The sequence below is a fragment of the Phytophthora infestans genome, genomic scaffold (assembly GCF_000142945.1).
Source record: "Phytophthora infestans T30-4 supercont1.28 genomic scaffold, whole genome shotgun sequence".
Classification (NCBI taxonomy): Eukaryota; Oomycota; class Peronosporomycetes; order Peronosporales; family Peronosporaceae; genus Phytophthora; species Phytophthora infestans.
The window spans coordinates 1,123,001-1,148,159 of NW_003303731.1; the positions used below are offsets into that span (position 1 = coordinate 1,123,001).

The following is a 25,159-nucleotide window of genomic DNA, read 5'->3' on the forward strand; positions in this document are numbered from 1 at the left end:
TAGTAGCGAACCAAATAAGAACCTTTTGATATTGTAGTGAGAAGAATAATAATCACTTCATTGTTCTTGTCGTCAGCTACCCACTTCTTGGCGACAAATGGGACCTATTAGAATCCTGCCACAGTTGACTAAGGCATCGTTACCTTGACGCGAGCTGTGCGAGTCCATGGTTGATCGAAAATGCTCACCACCAATGCAAACGACAACGCAACAGCCTGCAAATTTCCATCACCTCCGCCATGACAAATCTGTTTATACGCAACCAAGTCCACGCAAAACATTTGTAGCTGACAGAGCTTGCAGCAAGACGGCGCGGTGTGATGTGGCAGTAGCCATCCTTTGTATACCAGCGCTTGCAACATCAGCAGCAGAAACGATATATTTGGCATCAGTGGAATAATCGCTAACCAATACTACAGTGTCGTATTTCAGATGGATACACTTGCTGGTGATTTTGGCAGTCGTTAGATAACGCAGCGTTTTCGTTTTGCAAGGAAGTTCATGGGGCATTTCATAGCATCTCACCAATCGTATTTAGACGTACTTACTTACTAAAGAGGGTGTCGCAATTCATCTATTAATAATGGGACTTTTCAAGCTTTTCCCCTAAAATAATGGCTTCATGTTCTGCGCGACAAATGACGAGACAATAATGCCACCACTCCTGAGCGGATTCCGTTGGGCGTAGGTACAATCAAAAGCATTAGGATGGCTGCAGCAAAAAGAAATTCAAGATCACCCAATGTCGGACATGGTCATGGGCAAACACACCGATCAAAAAGTTGCCACGGAGGAGGAATTCTTCAAGTTAGAGCAAGTGCTGAACGAGACCGCTGACGAGACGGCGAACTGCCTGAAGCTGCTCAAGAAGCACCTGTCCGACTACGACAGTCGCAATGGCAATCAATCCAGGAATACGGCGGCGTCCTTCATGCGGACCGATATGCGCAATGCCAAGGATACGGCCTCGGACCTGAAACACGTGGCCCACGAGATCAACAGGAACCAGAAGCCGTCCAAGACGGAAATCGCTTCTGCTCGTAACATGATGGACTCGACGGCCAGAGCCATCGAAACCTTGAAGACTACGGCTCGCAACTACGATAGAGAGAACAAGCAGCGCATGGGAGTCAAGGGACGAGTTGATGCCGCCGTTGGTGGGCGCAATAACAAGGGAATGGGAGACAACCGCGGACTGCATGGTACAGGTGAGATGCACAACGCGAGAGAAGATGATCGCGGGTACTTTGGCAAGAACGAGAACGAGCGACGTGAGGACCGTGGCTTCGTCGGTATGAACGAGAGTGGTGCAGACCGTGGCTTTGTCGGAAAGATCGAGAATGAGCATGGTGAAGACCGTGGCTTCGTCGGAAAGAACGAGAGAGGTGAAGACCGTGGCTTGTTCGGAAAGAACAATTACGAGCGAGGTGAGGACGGCGGCTTCTTAGGAAACACCAGTGCATCTTGCGGAGGTGTTTTGGACAAGAACCGGGAAGAAGGAAATGCACACGGAGGCATGTTGGGGGGTGTCAGGAATGAGGGCCACCACAGCGGTGCTCTCGGCGGCAATAAAGACGATAACGGAGGCGTCATGGGGAGCTCCGAGACCGTGGAGACGCTCGTGCGTAAGATTCTTCGCGACCACTTCAGCCTCAGCGCGCTAGACCACCAGATCAAGGCTGCAGAAAAGTCTCTCTCGCCGTCTCTCATGGAGCGTGCGAAGGAGAAAATGCATGACGTGAAGGAAAAGATCAAGGGCGACAAGTCCGAACCCGTTCATGAAGGACACGGTTACCCCCACGAAGGCCACCACCACCAGCAAACGGCGATGCCGTAAAAGAGAGAAGGTGTGCAAGTGGAAACGATATCTAGTCTAGCACTTTAGTAGCCAGTTCAATATGAACCCTTTGTGATCCATGTGAGGAGCTTATATCCTCTTCATATATTAATATAGTAGCGAACCAAATAAGAACCTTTTGATATTGTAGTGAGAAGAATAATATCCACTTCATTGTTCGTGTCGTCAACTACCCACTTCTTGGCGACAAATGGGACATATTAGAATGCTGCCACGGTTGACTAAAGCATCGTTACCTTGACGCGAGTTGTGCGAGTCCATGGTTGATCGAAAATGCTCACCACCAATGCAAACGACGACGCAACAGCCTGCAAATTTCCATCACCTCCGCCATGACAAACTGTTTATTCGGAATTCGTAGTACTGTAACCACTTGGCTTTTTTAATGACGCAACCAAGTCCACGCAAAACATTTGTAGCTGACAGAGCTTGCAGCAAGACGGCGCGGTGTGATGTGGCAGTAGCCATCCTTTGTATACCAGCGCTTGCAACATCAGCAGCAGAAACGATATATTTGGCATCAGTGGAATAATCGCTAACCAATACTACAGTGTCGTATTTCAGATGGATACACTTGCTGCAGTCGTTAGATAACGCAGCGTTTTCGTTTTGCAAGGAAGTTCATGGGGCATTTCATAGCATCTCACCAATCGTATTTAGACGTACTTACTTACTAAAGAGGGTGTCGCAATTCATCTATTAATAATGGGACTTTTCAACCTTTTCCCCTAAAATAATGGCTTCATGTTCTGCGCGACAAATGACGAGACAATAATGCCACCACTCCTGAGCGGATTCCGTTGGGCGTAGGTACAATCAAAAGCATTAGGATGGCTGCAGCAAAAAGAAATTCAAGATCACACGAGTGACTCGTTAGCTTGGCTCAGTCGGACTTGCCCCGTATCGTTCATTTCAAAACTTGATCTCAAGCACACAAATCGATACCGACTAGCCAATCTCAACAACCAGCTCAGCACTGCAACAACCATGGTCATGGGCAAACACACCGATCAAAAATTCGCCACGGAGGAGGAATTCTTCAAGTTAGAGCAAGTGCTGAACGAGACCGCTGACGAGACGGCGAACTGCCTGAAGCTGCTCAAGAAGCACCTGTCCGACTACGACAGTCGCAATGGCAATCAATCCAGGAATACGGCGGCGTCCTTCATGCGGACCGATATGCGCAATGCCAAGGATACGGCCTCGGACCTGAAACACGTGGCCCACGAGATCAACAGGAACCAGAAGCCGTCCAAGACGGAAATCGCTTCTGCTCGTAACATGATGGACTCGACAGCCAGAGCCATCGAAACCTTGAAGACTACGGCTCGCAACTACGATAGAGAGAACAAGCAGCGCATGGGAGTCAAGGGACGAGTTGATGCCGCCGTTGGTGGGCGCAATAACAAGGGAATGGGAGACAACCGCGGACTGCATGGTACAGGTGAGATGCACAACGCGAGAGAAGATGATCGCGGGTACTTGGCAAGAACGAGAACGAGCGACGTGAGGACCGTGGTTTCGTCGGTATGAACGAGAGTGGTGCAGACCGTGGCTTTGTCGGAAAGATCGAGAATGAGCATGGTGAAGACCGTGGCTTCGTCGGAAAGAACGAGAGAGGTGAAGACCGTGGCTTGTTCGGAAAGAACAATTACGAGCGAGGTGAGGACGGCGGCGTCTTAGGAAACACCAGTGCATCTTGCGGAGGTGTCTTGGACAAGAACCGGGAAGAAGGAAATGCACACGGAGGCATGTTGGGGGGTGTCAGGAATGAGGGCCACCACAGCGGTGCTCTCGGCGGCAATAAAGACGATAACGGAGGCGTCATGGGGAGCTCCGAGACCGTGGAGACGCTCGTGCGTAAGATTCTTCGCGACCACTTCAGCCTCAGCGCGCTAGACCACCAGATCAAGGCTGCAGAAAAGTCTCTCTCGCCGTCTCTCATGGAGCGTGCGAAGGAGAAAATGCATGACGTGAAGGAAAAGATCAAGGGCGACAAGTCCGAACCCGTTCATGAAGGACACGGTTACCCCCACGAAGGCCACCACCACCAGCAAACGGCGATGCCGTAAAAGAGAGAAGGTGTGCAAGTGGAAACGATATCTAGTCTAGCACTTTAGTAGCCAGTTCAATATGAACCCTTTGTGATCCATGTGAGGAGCTTATATCCTCTTCATATATTAATATAGTAGCGAACCAAATAAGAACCTTTTGATATTGTAGTGAGAAGAAAAATATCCACTTCATTGTTCTTGTCGTCAGCTACCCACTTCTTGGCGACAAATGGGACCTATTAGAATCCTGCCTCGGTTGACTAAAGCTCCGTTACCTTGACGCGAGTTGTGCGATTCCATGGTTGATCGAAAATGCTCACCACCAATGCAAACGACGACGCAACAGCCTGCAAATTTCCATCACCTCCGCCATGACAAACTGTTTATTCGGAATTCGTAGTACTGTAACCACTTGGCTTTTTTAATGACGCAACCAAGTCCACGCAAAACATTTGTAGCTGACAGAGCTTGCAGCAAGACGGCGCGGTGTGATGTGGCAGTAGCCATCCTTTGTATACCAGCGCTTGCCACATCAGCAGCAGAAACGATATATTTGGCATCAGTGGAATAATCGCTAACCAATACTACAGTGTCGTATTTCAGATGGATACACTTGCTGCAGTCGTTAGATAACGCAGCGTTTTCGTTTTGCAAGGAAGTTCATGGGGCATTTCATAGCATCTCACCAATCGTATTTAGACGTACTTACTTACTAAAGAGGGTGTCGCAATTCATCTATTAATAATGGGACTTTTCAACCTTTTCCCCTAAAATAATGGCTTCATGTTCTGCGCGACAAATGACGAGACAATAATGCCACCACTCCTGAGCGGATTCCGTTGGGCGTAGGTACAATCAAAAGCATTAGGATGGCTGCAGCAAAAAGAAATTCAAGATCACCCAATGTCGGACGAGTGACTCGTTAGCTTGGCTCAGTCGGACTTGCCCCGTATCGTTCATTTCAAAACTTGATCTCAAGCACACAAATCGATACCGACTAGCCAATCTCAACAACCAGCTCAGCACTGCAACAACCATGGTCATGGGCAAACACACCGATCAAAAAGTTGCCACGGAGGAGGAATTCTTCAAGTTAGAGCAAGTGCTGAACGAGACCGCTGACGAGACGGCGAACTGCCTGAAGCTGCTCAAGAAGCACCTGTCCGACTACGACAGTCGCAATGACAATCAATCCAGGAATACGGCGGCGTCCTTCATGCGGACCGATATGCGCAATGCCAAGGATACGGCCTCGGACCTGAAATACGTGGCCCACGAGATCAACAGGAACCAGAAGCCGTCCAAGACGGAAATCGCTTCTGCTCGTAACATGATGGACTCGACGGCCAGAGCCATCGAAACCTTGAAGACTACGGCTCGCAACTACGATAGAGAGAACAAGCAGCGCATGGGAGTCAAGGGACGAGTTGATGCCGCCGTTGGTGGGCGCAATAACAAGGGAATGGGAGACAACCGCGGACTGCATGGTACAGGTGAGATGCACAACGCGAGAGAAGATGATCGCGGGTACTTTGGCAAGAACGAGAACGAGCGACGTGAGGACCGTGGCTTCGTCGGTATGAACGAGAGTGGTGCAGACCGTGGCTTTGTCGGAAAGATCGAGAATGAGCATGGTGAAGACCGTGGCTTCGTCGGAAAGAACGAGAGAGGTGAAGACCGTGGCTTGTTCGGAAAGAACAATAACGAGCGAGGTGAGGACGGCGGCTTCTTAGGAAACACCAGTGCATCTTGCGGAGGTGTCTTGGACAAGAACCGGGAAGAAGGAAATGCACACGGAGGCATGTTGGGGGGTGTCAGGAATGAGGGCCACCACAGCGGTGCTCTCGGCGGCAATAAAGACGATAACGGAGGCGTCATGGGGAGCTCCGAGACCGTGGAGACGCTCGTGCGTAAGATTCTTCGCGACCACTTCAGCCTCAGCGCGCTAGACCACCAGATCAAGGCTGCAGAAAAGTCTCTCTCGCCGTCTCTCATGGAGCGTGCGAAGGAGAAAATGCATGACGTGAAGGAAAAGATCAAGGGCGACAAGTCCGAACCCGTTCATGAAGGACACGGTTACCCCCACGAAGGCCACCACCACCAGCAAACGGCGATGCCGTAAAAGAGAGAAGGTGTGCAAGTGGAAACGATATCTAGTCTAGCACTTTAGTAGCCAGTTCAATATGAACCCTTTGTGATCCATGTGAGGAGCTTATATCCTCTTCATATATTAATATAGTAGCGAACCAAATAAGAACCTTTTGATATTGTAGTGAGAAGAAAAAATCCACTTCATTGTTCGTGTCGTCAGCTACCCACTTCTTGGCGACAAATGGGACATATTAGAATGCTGCCACGGTTGACTAAAGCATCGTTACCTTGACGCGAGTTGTGCGAGTCCATGGTTGATCGAAAATGCCCACCATGACAACCGTTTAGTCGGAATTTGTAGTTCTGTAGCCACTTGGCTTTTTTAACGACACAACCAAGTCCTCGCACATATTCGTAGCTGGTAGAGGTTCGGCGCGGTTATCTGGTGTGATGTGGCGGTAGCCATCCTTTGTATACCAGCGCTTGCCACATCAGCAGCAGAAACGATATATTTGGCATCAATGGAATAATCGCTAACCAATACTACAGTGTCGTATTTCAGATGGATACAGGCCATTTGCCATTTTCTTTCATTCTTGTTGGTGTTTTTGGTAGATCGAACATGTTAGATAGCGCAGTGATTTCGTTTTTGCAAAGAAGTTCATGGGGCATATCATCATCTCACCAATCTCATCTAGATGTACTTAGTTACTAAGGAGGGTGTCGCAATTCATCTAATGGGGGTTTTCAAACCTTTTCCCCTAAAGATAATGGCTTCATGTTCTGCGCGACAAATGACGAGACAATAATGCCACCACTCCTGAGCGGATTCCGTTGGGCGTAGGTACAATCAAAAGCATTAGGATGGCTGCAACAAAAAGAAATTCAAGATCACCCAATGTCGGACGAGTGAATCGTTAGCTTGGCTCAGTCGGACTTGCCCCGCATCGTTCATTTCAAAACTTGATCTCAAGCACACAAATCGCTACCGACTAGCCAATCGCAACAACCAGCTCAGCACTGCAACAACCATGGTCATGGGCAAACACACCGATCAAAAATTCGCCACGGAGGAGGAATTCTTCAAGTTAGAGCAAGTGCTGAACGAGACCGCTGACGAGACGGCGAACTGCCTGAAGCTGCTCAAGAAGCACCTGTCCGACTACGACAGTCGCAATGGCAATCAATCCAGGAATACGGCGGCGTCCTTCATGCGGACCGATATGCGCAATGCCAAGGATACGGCCTCGGACCTGAAACACGTGGCCCACGAGATCAACAGGAACCAGAAGCCGTCCAAGACGGAAATCGCTTCTGCTCGTAACATGATGGACTCGACAGCCAGAGCCATCGAAACCTTGAAGACTACGGCTCGCAACTACGATAGAGAGAACAAGCAGCGCATGGGAGTCAAGGGACGAGTTGATGCCGCCGTTGGTGGGCGCAATAACAAGGGAATGGGAGACAACCGCGGACTGCATGGTACAGGTGAGATGCACAACGCGAGAGAAGATGATCGCGGGTACTTTGGCAAAAACGAGAACGAGCGACGTGAGGACCGTGGCTTCGTCGGTATGAACGAGAGTGGTGCAGACCGTGGCTTTGTCGGAAAGAACGAGAACGAGCGAGGTGAGGACGGCGGCTTCTTAGGAAACACCAGTGCATCTTGCGGAGGTGTCTTGGACAAGAACCGGGAAGAAGGAAATGCACACGGAGGCATGTTGGGGGGTGTCAGGAATGAGGGCCACCACAGCGGTGCTCTCGGCGGCAATAAAGACGATAACGGAGGCATGTTGGGGGGTGTCAGGAATGAGGGCCACCACAGCGGTGCTCTCGGCGGCAATAAAGACGATAACGGAGGCGTCATGGGGAGCTCCGAGACCGTGGAGACGCTCGTGCGTAAGATTCTTCGCGACCACTTCAGCCTCAGCGCGCTAGACCACCAGATCAAAGCTGCAGAAAAGTCTCTCTCGCCGTCTCTCATGGAGCGTGCGAAGGAGAAAATGCATGACGTGAAGGAAAAGATCAAGGGCGACAAGTCCGAACCCATTCATGAAGGACACGGTTACCCCCACGAAGGCCACCACCACCAGCAAACGGCGATGCCGTAAAAGAGAGAAGGTGTGCAAGTGGAAACGATATTTTTTATTTTCAGTATCCTCCTTAGCCAGCTACAAATGTGTCCTTTGTGATTTATGTTAGGAGATTTATAATTCTTCTTCCTTTAATTTGATATAGTAAGCCAAACACTAAAAAAAACTCTTTTGATATTGTAGTGAGAAGAAATAATATCCACTTCATTGTTCTTGTCGTCAGCTACCCACTTCTTGGCGACAAATGGGACATATTAGAATGCTGCCACGGTTGACTAAAGCATCGTTACCTTGACGCGAGTTGTGCGAGTCCATGGTTGATCGAAAATGCCCACCATGACAACCGTTTATTCGGAATTTGTAGTTCTGTAGCCACTTGGCTTTTTTAACGACACAACCAAGTCCTCGCACATATTCGTAGCTGGTAGAGGTTCGGCGCGGTTATCTGGTGTGATGTGGCGGTAGCCATCCTTTGTATACCAGCGCTTGCCACATCAGCAGCAGAAACGATATATTTGGCATCAATGGAATAATCGCTAACCAATACTACAGTGTCGTATTTCAGATGGATACAGGCCATTTGCCATTTTCTTTCATTCTTGTTGGTGTTTTTGGTAGATCGAACATGTTAGATAGCGCAGTGATTTCGTTTTTGCAAAGAAGTTCATGGGGCATATCATCATCTCACCAATCTCATCTAGATGTACTTAGTTACTAAGGAGGGTGTCGCAATTCATCTAATGGGGGTTTTCAAACCTTTTCCCCTAAAGATAATGGCTTCATGTTCTGCGCGACAAATGACGAGACAATAATGCCACCACTCCTGAGCGGATTCCGTTGGGCGTAGGTATCACTCGGAAGCGTTAGGATGGCTGCAACAAAAAGAAATTCAAGATCACCCAATGTCGGACGAGTGAATCGTTAGCTTGGCTCAGTCGGACTTGCCCCGCATCGTTCATTTCAAAACTTGATCTCAAGCACACAAATCGATACCGACTAGCCAATCTCAACAACCAGCTCAGCACTGCAACAACCATGGTCATGGGCAAACACACCGATCAAAAAGTTGCCACGGAGGAGGAATTCTTCAAGTTAGAGCAAGTGCTGAACGAGACCGCTGACGAGACGGCGAGCTGCCTGAAGCTGCTCAAGAAGCACCTGTCCGACTACGACAGTCGCAATGACAATCAATCCAGGAATACGGCGGCGTCCTTCATGCGGACCGATATGCGCAATGCCAAGGATACGGCCTCGGACCTGAAATACGTGGCCCACGAGATCAACAGGAACCAGAAGCCGTCCAAGACGGAAATCGCTTCTGCTCGTAACATGATGGACTCGACAGCCAGAGCCATCGAAACCTTGAAGACTACGGCTCGCAACTACGATAGAGAGAACAAGCAGCGCATGGGAGTCAAGGGACGAGTTGATGCCGCCGTTGGTGGGCGCAATAACAAGGGAATGGGAGACAACCGCGGACTGCATGGTACAGGTGAGATGCACAACGCGAGAGAAGATGATCGCGGGTACTTTGGCAAGAACGAGAACGAGCGACGTGAGGACCGTGGTTTCGTCGGTATGAACGAGAGTGGTGCAGACCGTGGCTTTGTCGGAAAGATCGAGAATGAGCATGGTGAAGACCGTGGCTTCGTCGGAAAGAACGAGAGAGGTGAAGACCGTGGCTTGTTCGGAAAGAACAATAACGAGCGAGGTGAGGACGGCGGCTTCTTAGGAAACACCAGTGCACCTTACGGAGGTGTCTTGGACAAGAACCGGGAAGAAGGAAATGCACACGGAGGCATGTTGGGGGGTGTCAGGAATGAGGGCCACCACAGCGGTGCTCTCGGCGGCAATAAAGACGATAACGGAGGCGTCATGGGGAGCTCCGAGACCGTGGAGACGCTCGTGCGTAAGATTCTTCGCGACCACTTCAGCCTCAGCGCGCTAGACCACCAGATCAAGGCTGCAGAAAAGTCTCTCTCGCCGTCTCTCATGGAGCGTGCGAAGGAGAAAATGCATGACGTGAAGGAAAAGATCAAGGGCGACAAGTCCGAACCCGTTCATGAAGGACACGGTTACCCCCACGAAGGCCACCACCACCAGCAAACGGCGATGCCGTAAAAGAGAGAAGGTGTGCAAGTGGAAACGATATCTAGTCTAGCACTTTAGTAGCCAGTTCAATATGAACCCTTTGTGATCCATGTGAGGAGCTTATATCCTCTTCATATATTAATATAGTAGCGAACCAAATAAGAACCTTTTGATATTGTAGTGAGAAGAATAATATCCACTTCATTGTTCGTGTCGTCAACTACCCACTTCTTGGCGACAAATGGGACATATTAGAATGCTGCCACGGTTGACTAAAGCATCGTTACCTTGACGCGAGTTGTGCGAGTCCATGGTTGATCGAAAATGCCCACCATGACAACCGTTTATTCGGAATTTGTAGTTCTGTAGCCACTTGGCTTTTTTAACGACACAACCAAGTCCTCGCACATATTCGTAGCTGGTAGAGGTTCGGCGCGGTTATCTGGTGTGATGTGGCGGTAGCCATCCTTTGTATACCAGCGCTTGCCACATCAGCAGCAGAAACGATATATTTGGCATCAATGGAATAATCGCTAACCAATACTACAGTGTCGTATTTCAGATGGATACAGGCCATTTGCCATTTTCTTTCATTCTTGTTGGTGTTTTTGGTAGATCGAACATGTTAGATAGCGCAGTGATTTCGTTTTTGCAAAGAAGTTCATGGGGCATATCATCATCTCACCAATCTCATCTAGATGTACTTAGTTACTAAGGAGGGTGTCGCAATTCATCTAATGGACCTTTTCCCCTAAAGATAATGGCTTCATGTTCTGCGCGACAAATGACGAGACAATAATGCCACCACTCCTGAGCGGATTCCGTTGGGCGTAGGTATCACTCGGAAGCGTTAGGATGGCTGCAACAAAAAGAAATTCAAGATCACCCAATGTCGGACGAGTGAATCGTTAGCTTGGCTCAGTCGGACTTGCCCCGCATCGTTCATTTCAAAACTTGATCTCAAGCACACAAATCGATACCGACTAGCCAATCTCAACAACCAGCTCAGCACTGCAACAACCATGGTCATGGGCAAACACACCGATCAAAAAGTTGCCACGGAGGAGGAATTCTTCAAGTTAGAGCAAGTGCTGAACGAGACCGCTGACGAGACGGCGAACTGCCTGAAGCTGCTCAAGAAGCACCTGTCCGACTACGACAGTCGCAATGGCAATCAATCCAGGAATACGGCGGCGTCCTTCATGCGGACCGATATGCGCAATGCCAAGGATACGGCCTCGGACCTGAAACACGTGGCCCACGAGATCAACAGGAACCAGAAGCCGTCCAAGACGGAAATCGCTTCTGCTCGTAACATGATGGACTCGACAGCCAGAGCCATCGAAACCTTGAAGACTACGGCTCGCAACTACGATAGAGAGAACAAGCAGCGCATGGGAGTCAAGGGACGAGTTGATGCCGCCGTTGGTGGGCGCAATAACAAGGGAATGGGAGACAACCGCGGACTGCATGGTACAGGTGAGATGCACAACGCGAGAGAAGATGATCGCGGGTACTTTGGCAAGAACGAGAACGAGCGACGTGAGGACCGTGGCTTCGTCGGTATGAACGAGAGTGGTGCAGACCGTGGCTTTGTTGGAAAGATCGAGAATGAGCATGGTGAAGACCGTGGCTTCGTCGGAAAGAACGAGAGAGGTGAAGACCGTGGCTTGTTCGGAAAGAACAATAACGAGCGAGGTGAGGACGGCGGCTTCTTAGGAAACACCAGTGCATCTTGCGGAGGTGTCTTGGACAAGAACCGGGAAGAAGGAAATGCACACGGAGGCATGTTGGGGGGTGTCAGGAATGAGGGCCACCACAGCGGTGCTCTCGGCGGCAATAAAGACGATAACGGAGGCGTCATGGGGAGCTCCGAGACCGTGGAGACGCTCGTGCGTAAGATTCTTCGCGACCACTTCAGCCTCAGCGCGCTAGACCACCAGATCAAGGCTGCAGAAAAGTCTCTCTCGCCGTCTCTCATGGAGCGTGCGAAGGAGAAAATGCATGACGTGAAGGAAAAGATCAAGGGCGACAAGTCCGTACCCATTCATGAAGGACACGGTTACCCCCACGAAGGCCACCACCACCAGCAAACGGCGATGCCGTAAAAGAGAGAAGGTGTGCAAGTGGAAACGATATCTAGTCTAGCACTTTCGTAGCCAGCTCAATATGAGCCCTTTGTGATCCATGTGAGGAGCTTATATCCTCTTCATAAATTGAAAGAGTAGCGAACCAAATATGGACTCTTTGATATTCTAATAGGAATAATAATGTCCACTTCATTGTTCTTGTCGTCAGCTACCCACATGCGACAAATGGGACCTATTAGAATCCTGCCACGGTTGACTAAAGCATTGTTACCTTGACGCGAGTTGTGCGAGTCCATGGTTGATCGAAAATGCTCACCACCAATGCACACGTCGACGCAAGAGCCTTTGCAAATTTCCATCACCTCCACCATGACAACCGTTTATTCGGAGTTCGTAGTACTGTAACCACTTGGCTTTTCTATAATCCTTTATTATACTTTTGGCACAACCATTGTTCTCACATCTCTCCAAATATGTCACGCGATATAGGCTTTATCTGCGACGGGCGTGCTCCATGACGAGGGCGCAAAGGAACACTCGTTACGTTGGGGACGAGCGATTCAATGTCACCGTTTCCACTAGCAGAGCGCTGGAGGATTGAGACTTTCACATTGTCCGTTGTTCGGCTCACTCTTGGTCCTGGTGTGGTGCCTTGTTCGGGGTCAGGTTCAATGGGAGCGGCCACACTAGCTGCAAGCTGTCGAAGAGTTGCAATAGCGTCGCTCGGCAACTTGAATCCCCACTGCTGGTCCTTAATGACATTCAACAGGACATGAAACAGAGCACCACCGCCACTGAGTGTTGACTCAGACCCAACCAGAATCAGTTTCTGCTTGGCGCGTGTTAGAGCCACGTTAATACGACGCCAATCTGTAAGCAGCTCGCCCACGTGTTTCTCTTCGTTGCATCGAACAAAAGAGACCAGAATCACACCTTTGTCCTTGCCCTGGTACTTGTCGATGGTGCTCACTTCAATGGAATGAATCCAGTCGGACCCACCAGCTCGACGGAGTGCACCGATGGCAGTCAGATGTTGGTGAATCAAGGCGACTTGAGAGCGAAAAGGAGAGATAACCGCGATCTCGTCAGGAGAAACTGACCCCAACACGAGAAGTTCCACCAGTCCAGCTATAACCTGCGCTTCTACAACGTTTTCCATGCGTCGACGACCGCTGATCGCTCCTACCTGCGCAATACTTGAGCTCTCTGTTGTGGCTTCACCCATCGAGTCCGTATCCAAGAACGTAACGCCTTGGTTATTGGTCAGAACTCGCATAGGCCACCGTAATTTCTGTCCGATAGTGTCTTGTCGCTGCCATCTAGGCTTCAGGTGGTTCGAAGCAACCTTAAACGACCCGCACTTTAGTTTGTCGCCATATACCAGTCGATTCGCTAACAGCATGATGTGTCTGTTCATTCGATACTGATAAGACAGTTGCTGTGTGGCTTCTGGATGGGCCTCAGCCAGCCGTCGGAATAAACTCACATCCATGCCTTCTTTACGAGCCTGGGCGTTTGCCACGAGTGGTGGGAGTTGGTAATGATCTCCCACGAGTACAAACGTATCGGCGCAACGCAGAGCGCTCAGGACAATGGGCTGCGTGATTTGAGTGGCCTCATCGACGATACAGAAGTCGAATCGCCGCTTTGTAAAGAGCACGTGGCTATTCACACTCAGACACGTGCACCCCACCAACTGCGCACGAACCATCTTGGCTTCCATGGCTCGGACGCTAAAAATTCCTTCTCGCCCTGCTTGTCGATCGAGAGTGAAGTCAGAAATCATAGGATGTACCTGAGCGGTGTTGCCGATACGAAGCATGGGGGTCTTGTAAGCCAGCAACTTGAGCAGAAGATTGTCCACAGCTGAGTGAGTATAGCTCGTCACCAGTACAGAAAACCCAAGAAATAGCAGCACCCGAACGGTGTACGCGATCGTCGCGGTTTTGCCTGTTCCAGGCATTCCTAGCACCAACGCGTAGTCGAGAGAGCTCAGTACACGTTGGACAGCTCGCTGCTGATCAATGTTCAGCTCGAAGAACGCATCAAGCAAAGATTGGCCCTGCGCTGCCACAGTGTCGTCACGATCGTCCTTGGCACAATCTCGACATCGCTGAGAAATGACATCCGTTACCCGACAAGATTTAAAGTGCGGACGAGCGAGATGCACAATCAAGTTTCTTCTTCTTGTGTCCCCTGCGCCTGATACTTTGTGGTCACCATCGCCACTATTCCCTGAGGAGACCATCGAGGCCATACGCACCTGTAATTCTGGTCGGTTTGCTATGACTGTTCCCTGTGAAATCACCTCCGGCGGAGGTCCAATAAATAGTTGCACGAGGTTTTCTTTCGCGCGTCGTAAGCCACTCATGATGGCGTCTTTGTCCAGTCTCCACGTGTAGTCTTTGCCAACAACAGACTGACCACTTTTCACGATCGACGGGATGCCTTGCCATGACTTGATCGTGATCAGTCCGTGCTCAATCTTGCGGACAGTAGCACGAGACACGTGAACCAGCAAATTCTTTCCGTCAAGCGACTCTGCCGACAAAATGACGCGTTCATCCACTCGGAATCGCACGTCTGCAAACGACGTTGGCTGGGTGATAACCCCGCTCTCGCCATTGTCTCTTCGCTGCCGCCGATCGCGGACGAAACGCAGAGTCCTTTTCGCTCCAGACTCGGACATCGCAGGCGCGTCAGATACCATCTTGAGACTTGCAATGCAGGTACTGCCCTCCTGTGCTTGCTCGCGTTTCCACCCAACCTGAAGCCACAGAGCACGAAGATTCTTCTCGGCATGCTGCTGTTCCAGATCAATAAGACGATTCCACTGCTTGAAATAAGTTAAATCTGCCTCCCCAAGATGCTTCGTCATCAGAGTGAATAACTCGTCAAGACCACTCGAGTCCTCCGTACCATTCTCTGTGGCTGCGTGGTGCAAAACGCATTCGTCCACCTGAAAACAGCGCTCGCAATCTCTGCGGTTGCGTATCATCGGTGGAAATACCTGGGCGGATGTGGAGCCTCCGATCGCCTTCACTTTAGCAATAGCACTTGCGAAGTTATTGCGGGTCATGATGAGTCCACGAACGTGAGTCGCCATGGCTGCGATACGATTGGTCTCAATGGGGGGAACATAGATGAGAAGTCCATCCTGACAACGTTGTCGGTAGCGTTCGTTAAGCAGCAGCGTGTACAGGATCACTTGACCTTGGTGCTCGACGCCGGCATACTGTTTGCTCCCTGTTTTGAGCTCAAGAGGCAGCACTACGCTTCCTGCGGGTCCAGTATTTCCACGCCCTGGATCGATGATCGTTCCCTCCACAGAGGCATCCGTGGCGCCTTTCAGTCCCCATTTAATCGACCACATCATTTCTTCCGTGGATAGAATGCGACTCACGTGCGCTTTCGATCCGGCCTTGGGTGGAACGTCGTTCAAGGGCGTTCCAGATCCCATCACAGCTGCGTTTACCCACAATCGGTAATCTTCGACCACCCGTTGAAGCTCAAAGAGCGCTTCTTCTTCATTTAATCCGCACTCCACCAAACCTAAAATGCTGCTCAAACACACGCCACATGTCATCACGATAAACGAGTTCTTGTACCATAGCTAGCTGCACAACGTACTTGAAATCCACGATGCGCTTGGCTTCTTCGAGGAGAGCCACGGAATCGTTCAAGCCATCGAGAAGTGCGCGCTCGAAGAGGTCATGCTTTAAAGTACCCAGAAAAGCCTTCTTGCTCGTTGGACGGTTGACAGCTAGAGTTTCCTGGAGGACAGCTCGTCGCAAGCAACCAAAACTTGTTGTCACCCTGGTGGGCGATACCTGCAGTCAACGCGGGGAATTGAAATAAATATTCTTCAGTCCGGGAGTTGATACTGGGCAAGATCACTACACGTACCAGAATATCAGGGTGCACTACCACGACGTTGTGTGCATTATCCACGAGTATCCGCGACTGCTGTCGGCTCGCTGGCGTCTCGTCATCGTGCGTGAAGAATCCCTCTCTGTCCTGCTCAGTAAACACAATGTTGATGGAGTCGCCCGCTTCAACAAGCACATCATACCAGTCGTCGCTCAGCTTAGCCTCCAGCTGTGCATCTTGGTCATCTAACAGGCGCAAAAGGAGCGAGCGGTTAACAACGTCGCGGTCCACTTCTAGCACCAAAAAGCGCTTGAAGCTTTCGGGTGCGTCTAGCTGCCCAGCTGCCCCAGTGACATGCATTGGTCGCACCACTGACGCTGGATCGTGAGCTGGGGCCACAGGAGGAGGTTTGTTCGTGTCATTTTGGACTGCTGAAGGCATGGGCCGAGGGGTCAACGCGAGGTTCTGTGGCGATACGATCTCCGTCTGCGACTGCGACGGAGCTTGACTACTAGCTTCGGCGGGGGCTCGCTGACTCGCCAGCTGGTCCAGTAGCGCCCAGGACTCGTCCGTCAGGTCGTCAAAAGGGTCCACTTCAGCCACTGGCGGCTTCTCCGGTGTCTTGGGTGCTTCTTGTTCCCTGATTGCCTCTAAAGCCTTGACAACCTCCTGGTTCCGAGCCCTTTCCTGTGTTTTCCCTTCTTCCTGCGTCCGAAGGGAACGTGGCGATTGCGTCCCGGTCGATGCATCTGGAGTTGGTGTCATGTTCACGTCGTCTGTCGAAGCAGAAGCTGCTGTAGATGGAGGCAACGAAGGATGCTGTTGATACTGCTGTGATTTCCTAGAAGGAATTGCTCTGGAGCCTGTTAGAGGCAATGCGACGTCGGGACTGGCATATTTCTGCTCCATCTGGTCCAGTACATTGAAAAGCTCGTCTTGGGAGTCTCCTCTCTCGGTGGATCGTCTCCTCCTGGCTGTATTCGGCGTCCTCTGACCTGTGGTTCCTCTCTCTGGAGGACTGAACATCAAGTGCCTCGAAGCAGCTGCAACAAACAGTTTTTTTCTCGTTAGTCATACGACACCTCTTGGTTGTAGTATATGTAGCCACCTTTCTCCTCTTCTTGCTGCGCTGCCTTTCGACGCGTGTGGACCCGCTCTCGACTCGGTTTCTTCTCCTCTTCGCTGGTAGGGGAAGGAGACTGTTGACTTGCACGTGCTAGCCGCCCCACGAAGCCCTGCATCTCCCTTCGGACGGCCATTTTGCCGGTTCCTGACACTTTGATCTGCTTGTCCGCTGGCGAGTCCTTCCACACAATTTTAGACTCGTTGCCACCCGACCCAGGCGTTTGATTCGCAGAGGACGAAGAAGATGAAGCCTTCTTGCGGCCACGTCGGGACGCGCCCGGCTCCAGGCGCCGCCGCTTGCGCTTCGGAGTGCGTGCCGCGTCCATTGACCACTTCCGATAGTGCGAGCGGATTTGTTGTAGTTGGCGCCAAAATTCGACTAAGTGCGATTAATTTTATTTTTGCACAGTTTGGTTAAAAAAACCCGGTATTTTCGATGATGATTCATTCTCAAGATTTGCTTTCGGTAGTACTACATGTACCGAATCGGTACATGTAGTAGCTCTTCTACTTCGAAGTACCGGTAGTTTAATAGTTTAATACCGACAGTAAGGCAAGAAGAGTAAATACAAAGGCAAGAAAAAGATAAAGCAGAAACGACTAATTCCCTGCAGCACCCTGTATTGTGGCAACGTTTTAGCTAGGGCGATTCTACTTGGCTACGTTTGACGACTTCGGAACGTAGTGCTGAGCACAGTGAGCAATTTTACCGTGTTGATCATCAGTAAATCGTCGTAACCAGTAAGCTGCTACTTGACAGGCTGCGCACGCCCTTGTTCCGAACGCCACAGCTTCTTCTGGAGTTAGCTGACGGCCTGAAGAGACCCAGCAGGTACAGGGTGAAGTGGACACTGTCACAGACCGAAGGTGGGGCGGATAACCGTACCCGTGGGCAAGAGTAAGTTTCTCGCGACGAATGAAATGTAATCATGTTCGAGACTTTGTTAGCACTTTAGCAACTGTTACCCTTTGTAGCCATCTGCTTGTACACTCGTCATGAGTGAAGGTCATGAAATGGATACACTAACGTTTGCTTTACGCCCCGCCCTACCTACCCACTTCATATTTTGCTCTCCACCACCAGCTACCGGCATACTATGGCGCCCAACGCAGTTCAAGACACTCGGAACGAAATCTGTACCGATACGGGCTCCGTCACCTGTCAAATCTGCCTGGAAGAGCTCATGTCGGAGGACCAAACGACCATCAACATCGTCACTCATTTCTGCTCAAAAACTTGCCCCGCAGTCTTCTGCACGCCATGCCTTGAAAAACTTTTGCTCTTGGCAAAAGAAGTCCCGTACACCGGCGCGCTACCCAAGATCCGCTGTCCGATCTGCCTTGTTTCTGTCAACAGGCAGCAATGGGTTCGCTGCTTGGACCCCAAAGCGGCAACAGCGAAATCCCTAATTCAGCGGTACACGAGGCTATGCGAAGCCTCGTGCAACTTCACCTGTCCGGGGCTGCCACAACGCACAGTACACACAACTTCCAGGTTTCTATCAGGACTCATGTCGAGACTTCGCTAATGATGTGGCTCTCACACTCCGACCCTGCGAGAAAGCTCGTATCCCAGAGCTTCGACGCGTAGTTCGTCGATTCTGTCACCACACCAAGACCACCACCGCCCGCGATGTGATCCGCTACGTCGCGGACAACTTTGCAGCTTCCAAGACCAACTGCATTGTACACAAAATACTCCCGCGGATTCTAGATCAAGAGCGGCGAGCGACGCTACTATTGACGTACCATAGCATTCACCGCCGCGTCGTGACTCGCTGCTGCGGTTTCTTTGCTTGCTTTAACTGCAAGCGCACAATGTACGATGAAAGCACGCCATGCGAGTGCGAAGAGGAAGACAAGGAGATGATCAGCGATGAAGACGTAATTGAGTGTCGCTCTTGCCGTGTGATGATCGTCAAAGTTGATGGTTGCAACAGTGTTTGGTGCGTTTGCGGCTTTTCTATGAGCTGGACCGACGAGCAGCGCATCAAAAAGCTTCACCAGCGAAAGCTGCTCCCAGTGGACCCTTTTGACATGACGGTGTATAACCATTGGTCATCGTGGCACTACACTTTCCAGAGCGTTGTCGGCGAGAGCTATTGGGAACTTCGTCAGTCAGCCATTCTACACAGTCTCAACAACTCCCACCCAGTCTTCCGTGAAACACTGCGTCACTTGGTATGGAGGCGGCAATTCCGCCGATTGATCACGGACGCCGTCCTGGCGCTGCGACACAGATTCATGTTGCGCTGGTACCCCGCTATCACGGAGTCACTTCGAACTTTGGTCTGGCGTCGGCGTCGGCGTCGCTTCCACCGCATGTTGCTGGACGAATATCGCACCACCTTTGTCGCTCGCACTGCTCGTCATGAAGCAGAGAAGCTTAAACCTGTTCTTCTCAGGCTCGTGTGGTACTGCCGCTTCCGCAATCAGGTATTAGGCTCACTACGCCGTCGTTTCTACTGCTTGTCAAAGGGCTGGGGGAACCTCACAGAAGAACAAATGGAATTGGATGAGGACCAGCTCGCCATGCTCAGCATCGGGCTCAACTAAACGCAAACACAAAAGATTGGACTATCAGTCTTCCTATGGGACCATACTTGAATTTTTTAAAGGTATATACTGCTAATTACCTGCCAGCAAAAATCACCAGTATAGTCATCTGGGCTGGAAAAGGTTATAAATTTTAAACTCTTGCACATCTAGAATTTTAAATCTGTTTAAGAAGGTAATACGATTTGAGCGAGGTTATCATTTAAGACAATGTAAAATGAGAATTAATATAAAAAAGCTCACAGCCACAATCTCTCAGGGAGCTGCCAAAGGCACTATACTTCGTCGCCACGGCGGTGAATGAGCTGCTGCGGCTATCTCCGCTCTATCTACATGATACGTCTACTCTTCTGCTCGTCTACTTTTGTCCACTAATTTACTTATCACCGCTGTGCTTGGGGAAGTTTTGGGCCAATCGAGACCACCACTAGTGACGCCCGTGGCGGCTGACCCGATACGGCCTGACGACACATATTATCCCGGCCAAAAAGGCTTGGACAAAAATGGCAATATATTTTATCTTAAATTAGAGGAATGTAACTCCGCAACCGTAGAGCCGATTTCGTTGTGTGTCCCCTTAATAGATAGCTTGGTGTCTATTTATTCTCGTAAGAACTTCACAGCATCTAATAATGTTCACTACTTTTCAAATGGTCGCCGGTAAGAAATTGACTGCTGCTGAGAAGTACTTGGTTGTGAAGACCTACGAGTTCCTCCGCCAAAAGAAGGCCTCTGCACCGCATCTATGGAAAGGAGGAGTTCGTTATCATGTCAAAGAGTGTTTAGGCTTTGCTACGGGCACCATTTCAGCTATATGGGCGCACTGGGAGCAGCACCACGACAAGAATTTCACCTCGGTAGGCTGTACTTCATATCATTTCAGTTATTATTGATATTTATCATTTCAGTGGTCGACAAATTAATTATGACAGATGGAAGGTCCAAAACCATCTGGGAGGCCTCCAGAAATACGAGACAAAATATCTGCAGCAAGGTGATGAATGCGAAATTGCATCGGAACCAGAGGGCAGCAACGAGGACACGGAAGAGGATGACGCCGTCGATGACAATGAAGCTGTAGCCGATTAGGAATATGAACGGGTGACCCGTTGTATGTTCTTTACACTCTAGATATTCTTTTGACGGGTTCTTTTTAACAAGTTTATAATTTTCTAACAATCGTCAAATTGCGGTAATATTTGGAATTTATCCATCCGGTTCTGAAAATCCCCACCTGTTATCCCGGCTCTGCCAATGAATATGCATGCATGTTAGTACGTGCCAAGCCCACAATTGCAAACAATTCTGCAAGATATAGAGCCTTTTTTAAACGGCCGATTGGGAGATCAATGGTTGCAGATACGCAAAAATAGACCTCAAAATCGGAATCTACGCCCGATTTTACCCCTTATATCTAACTATCGTTATGGGTTTTGTGAAGGGAAGGGTTACCTTTTTTGGAGTCCGGGTTATTACCACTTTAAATTATGTGTACTGCTATAATAAAAAAAGTGTAGATCCACCCAAAACGTGGACGGGACCACACACACAGAAAACGGTCACCACCACCACCTTAAAGTTAGCGACCACCAAAATAGCATGATCAATGCAAAATATTTAAGTGTTGTAGATACAGAAATGGATAGTTTTACACGCCCATCGCACTGTCGCTCATTTAGAACTACGTGGAGACAAAGAAATGGTGATTGAGAACGATGAATTTTTAGCTGGAGCATTACAGTTAGATTCATCGGAGTCCGACGTGGAGGACGGTTCTGCATCTCGCCCGCGGTGACCCTGGGCTACTATTTGGCGCTCTACAGAGCCAGACGCTCTAGAAGGATATCGGTCAGCTCTACCACCACACAGTATCGACAAAATCAACCCAGTAGGGTGTACGATTGACCATTTAATTATTCAAGACTACGATTTGCACCGATATGGCCATAAATGCGCTCACAACTTGCTCTGTGTAAATCTGAGCGCTGCAAGTCATGCCTGCAGCTTGCGGCCGACACTGATACTGACGCGCCATTGAACGCGAACAGCACCTGTCCCTGTCGCTACAAGTTCAAGGTCTGTCTGTCATCTAGCACGTGTGAGGTGCTTCAACAAGGCAATCATGCGATGGGCACCGATGATCATCCAACACCAGTAATGAGCAAGCTAACGCATCAAATGAAAGATTATATTACGGACAGCCTCGGAGCTGGAGAGCAAACTACGGCTTCACGTCTACATTCGCTTATCTGTACACTGGTTGACCAGAAAAGTTTCGATGGTTCAGCTCCTACTAGCTCACAAGTATCAGATTTCGTTAAGAACTGGAGACGCAAGAATCCATAAGATTCCATGGCGCCGATGATAGAGCTGTGTGATGGTCACCTCTATGACCAAATTGATATAGTGACGACATCAGACACAGCAATGATCATTTTATGTGATTCCCAACGCAACACGGGGCCCGGTGCAGAGGAAACTGTATCGCACCTTGGTGACGGATTGGAAGCGTACCCTCTACGGGTAGGGATGACCTGTTTACGTCTAATTCGAAGCTACATTGTGGTCCAGACTCATCCCGATTTCACTACAATTTTGCACATTGACGGTACGCACAGCATGGTTATAAACGGCTACTTGGTTTTGTATTTGAATTTTTGGATCGCGCTGGGCACTTTGTTCCGATGGTGTACTTTTGCACCTCGCAGAAACGTGCATTAGACATTGGATGGTGCATCAGATACCTGAAGCGTGTGTGCATGGATTGTGCTGGTGTTTAATTTGCACCACAATTGGTAATAATGGATGCTGACAAAGCACAATTTAGCGCTTGTGTCATAGAACTACCACACACTGTTGTTTTAATGTGCTGGTTTCATGTGACAAAGAATGTATGGAAGCATTCTCGTAAAAAGCGCGTCAGCGGTGGTGACACAAGATCTGTAATTGTGGATCTTTATGATATGCACTATGCTAGTGAGCAAGAGTACCCAGCTGTGAAAACCCAAACTCTGACAAAATGGAGTGCCAAACCCCGGGGATCACCAGTACGCAAATTAACTGATCACATTGCTAAAATGTGGGTCAAATCGCACCGTTTTATGCGCTGGCAGGCTCATCACACACCACCCGGATATGCGGCTACCAATAATCCATTGGAGCAGTATCACCGCAAAGTCAAGCTACAATGTCCTCACACCTAGTGAGCTCATACAAAACCCAAATGGTGCCAGACTGGCTTCTTTGAGCTCGGACCCGGAGCTTTCGTCGGTCCATACTGCTTCAGAGCGCCTGGTAAGGCTTTATCGCCTTATGTGCAAGAGAGGATGCCTCGTGGTGCATATCCTTCCTCCGGTAGGATATGTAGCAGCTGATCTGTATCGTGTAGAGCAGCGCCCATTGCGGCTGGCAGCTTCCGAAAAAAAAATTGTTGCTAGATCAATCAGATCGGTCAATTCTAGGCAAAAACTAACCGAAGGCATGCCTGCAGGTGGTTGGGTCGTAGATATAAGGAGCAAGTCTTGCTCGTGCGTCTACAACAGGAAACATGCTATGTGCTGCCATGTAATCAGTGCCTGTGTGCAAGGAGGCGTGGCGGGCTCCGGTGTAAGCATGCGGTTTAGACAGTTTGTCAGGCCAAGTCATGTCCATGCTCAGACTCTAGAAGGATCACCTGACTCTGATACTGGCTCTTTGTCTCAAGCCTCTGGCGCTTCTACGCCAAGATCGACCGGAGATATTAGTGTGGGCGATAGAAATCAAGATTAATCTTCTGATTCAGACCATCCAATAGAGAGATCGGTGCGGGCGGAGCCTCCAAGTGTGCAAACAGCCGTCGACCATACTGTACAGAATGAAGATGACGCACAAGGATTTGAGTCAACCACCTCTACGCATAGTACAGTGCCTTCCATTGTGAGTTCTGCTGCGACGGAGATACTGGACTGCAGCCTCGAGGACGAACACGTCCTGAGTTATACATCTACTGAACATCAAGGCCAATCGAATGGCGTATTCAGGAGTTGTCGGCGCTCCAAACGTCAACGGAAACTTACAAGACGAGCTGTCGAGTCTCACCTCCAAAGCAGAAAGAAATCGAGGCAATGATGTAGGTGCGAGATCTCTTTTATCATTTGTATCACAAGCTCCTTAACCTTTAATATTACTAATTTCATTTCTTACTTCATATAAGCCCACCTACAGATCTGGCTTGCGTCCGTCATCTCAATGACGTCACTGAATGGATACACCACGTACGTCACGCGCGTCAGAGCGGTGGCTGAACGGCAAGCTTGTAGCTTCTACCAGCTCGCAGAGTTCCTGGCAGATTACACGGTTGACGACTGGGCATGGCGGCAGTGGCGGCTCTACCAGTGACGGTGAAGCCAAACCTGGCGAGCACGGAGCTGTTCTTGTTTTTCCAGTCACGTGGTCGGGCTAAAGACTGGCGGAACATTCCTTCGTCTACACGGGAAGTGGCCAGACCTATCGAGTTCCAATTGACCAGTTTGTTCCTCATCTTGCGCATCGAATTGTTGCTCTAGATGTCTCCGCTTGGGGCGCTGGGGGAGCTGGTGCACGATCTTCAAACGGGGCTTCAAGCGACTTGAGTAACGGCGGAGGATGTGCCTTTGCACGTGGAGCTCTCTGTGCCCGTGCCGGTGATGTTGTGGACATTCTGCTTGCATACAGACGTCGAATTCAGAAGCATTTTCTACCAATAAAATGACCGGATCTTTGACACCCTTTGCAGATTCGAGTTCAGACGACGACGTGCCCTTCGGAAGATTGATCTCACTGCCAAGATGCCAAGGATAAGCAAGAGAAGCAGTGTCCTCGTCGCAGTCGAGACTTTGCTGCAACGTGCTTTCGAAGCCCACCTGGATAGTGATGGAGACTCCAGCGATGACGAGGAGGTGATGGATGTATAGACTTTACATCGGGACCTTCACTCCAGGCGATATATTGCACCACGAACCCGTGTTCCCCGGCCGCCCTCACGCATCAACTACTACTTAACTGGCATGAATGAAGCTGAGTTCCGCTTACACTTTCGAATGACACCACATTTTATCTTTGCTGTCCGCGGTTTCATACAAGATCATGCTGAATTTTAATGTGTCCCCGATAAGCAGAAAAAATGAGTGTTGAGCTGCATTTACTTAGCTTACTCATAGTACTTGGCTCGCCAGACGGTCAAGGTCGATCTGCGGATTTTTTGTCGGTCGGTAGACACACAACAGGAAACCTACTCGCTAAACGAACGGTAAGAGCACTGAACAGCTACGGATCATGGGTAATTAGCTAGCCGAGCGCTGAAGAAGGACGTGA

General features: G+C 49.9%; 8 protein-coding genes across 8 annotated transcripts; 7 read left to right on the forward strand and 1 right to left on the reverse strand.

Moving 5' to 3' along the window:
- Nucleotides 1-742: 742 nt before the first annotated feature.
- On the forward strand, nucleotides 743-1,837 carry PITG_13330 (uncharacterized protein; the record flags this gene model as incomplete). Its single annotated transcript, XM_002899931.1, has 1 exon — nucleotides 743-1,837. The coding sequence occupies one exon, from the start codon at nucleotides 743-745 to the stop codon at nucleotides 1,835-1,837; it is 1,095 nt and encodes a 364-aa protein (XP_002899977.1).
- A 949-nt stretch (nucleotides 1,838-2,786) lies between these two features.
- PITG_13331 (uncharacterized protein) lies at nucleotides 2,787-4,010 on the forward strand (the record flags this gene model as incomplete). Its single annotated transcript, XM_002899932.1, has 2 exons — nucleotides 2,787-3,302; nucleotides 3,407-4,010. 2 exons carry the CDS (start codon nucleotides 2,846-2,848, stop codon nucleotides 3,928-3,930), a joined length of 981 nt encoding a protein of 326 aa, XP_002899978.1.
- Nucleotides 4,011-4,948: 938 nt separating this feature from the next.
- On the forward strand, nucleotides 4,949-6,034 carry PITG_13332 (uncharacterized protein; the record flags this gene model as incomplete). Its single annotated transcript, XM_002899933.1, has 1 exon — nucleotides 4,949-6,034. The coding sequence occupies one exon, from the start codon at nucleotides 4,949-4,951 to the stop codon at nucleotides 6,032-6,034; it is 1,086 nt and encodes a 361-aa protein (XP_002899979.1).
- A 1,000-nt stretch (nucleotides 6,035-7,034) lies between these two features.
- On the forward strand, nucleotides 7,035-8,114 carry PITG_13333 (uncharacterized protein; the record flags this gene model as incomplete). The annotated part of the gene is made up of 1 exon (XM_002899934.1): nucleotides 7,035-8,114. One exon carries the CDS (start codon nucleotides 7,035-7,037, stop codon nucleotides 8,112-8,114), a length of 1,080 nt encoding a protein of 359 aa, XP_002899980.1.
- A 927-nt stretch (nucleotides 8,115-9,041) lies between these two features.
- On the forward strand, nucleotides 9,042-10,296 carry PITG_13334 (uncharacterized protein; the record flags this gene model as incomplete). The annotated part of the gene is made up of 1 exon (XM_002899935.1): nucleotides 9,042-10,296. One exon carries the CDS (start codon nucleotides 9,132-9,134, stop codon nucleotides 10,215-10,217), a length of 1,086 nt encoding a protein of 361 aa, XP_002899981.1.
- Nucleotides 10,297-11,148: 852 nt separating this feature from the next.
- Nucleotides 11,149-12,295, forward strand: PITG_13335 (uncharacterized protein; the record flags this gene model as incomplete). The annotated part of the gene is made up of 1 exon (XM_002899936.1): nucleotides 11,149-12,295. The coding sequence occupies one exon, from the start codon at nucleotides 11,210-11,212 to the stop codon at nucleotides 12,293-12,295; it is 1,086 nt and encodes a 361-aa protein (XP_002899982.1).
- Nucleotides 12,296-12,734: 439 nt separating this feature from the next.
- Nucleotides 12,735-17,598, reverse strand: PITG_13336 (DNA2-like helicase; the record flags this gene model as incomplete). The annotated part of the gene is made up of 5 exons (XM_002899937.1): nucleotides 12,735-14,390; nucleotides 14,541-15,837; nucleotides 15,908-16,107; nucleotides 16,184-17,190; nucleotides 17,256-17,598. The coding sequence occupies 5 exons, from the start codon at nucleotides 17,596-17,598 to the stop codon at nucleotides 12,735-12,737; spliced, it is 4,503 nt and encodes a 1,500-aa protein (XP_002899983.1).
- A 771-nt stretch (nucleotides 17,599-18,369) lies between these two features.
- PITG_13337 (uncharacterized protein) lies at nucleotides 18,370-19,828 on the forward strand (the record flags this gene model as incomplete). The annotated part of the gene is made up of 2 exons (XM_002899938.1): nucleotides 18,370-18,727; nucleotides 18,792-19,828. 2 exons carry the CDS (start codon nucleotides 18,370-18,372, stop codon nucleotides 19,826-19,828), a joined length of 1,395 nt encoding a protein of 464 aa, XP_002899984.1.
- Between the last annotated feature and the right edge of the window lie 5,331 nt (nucleotides 19,829-25,159).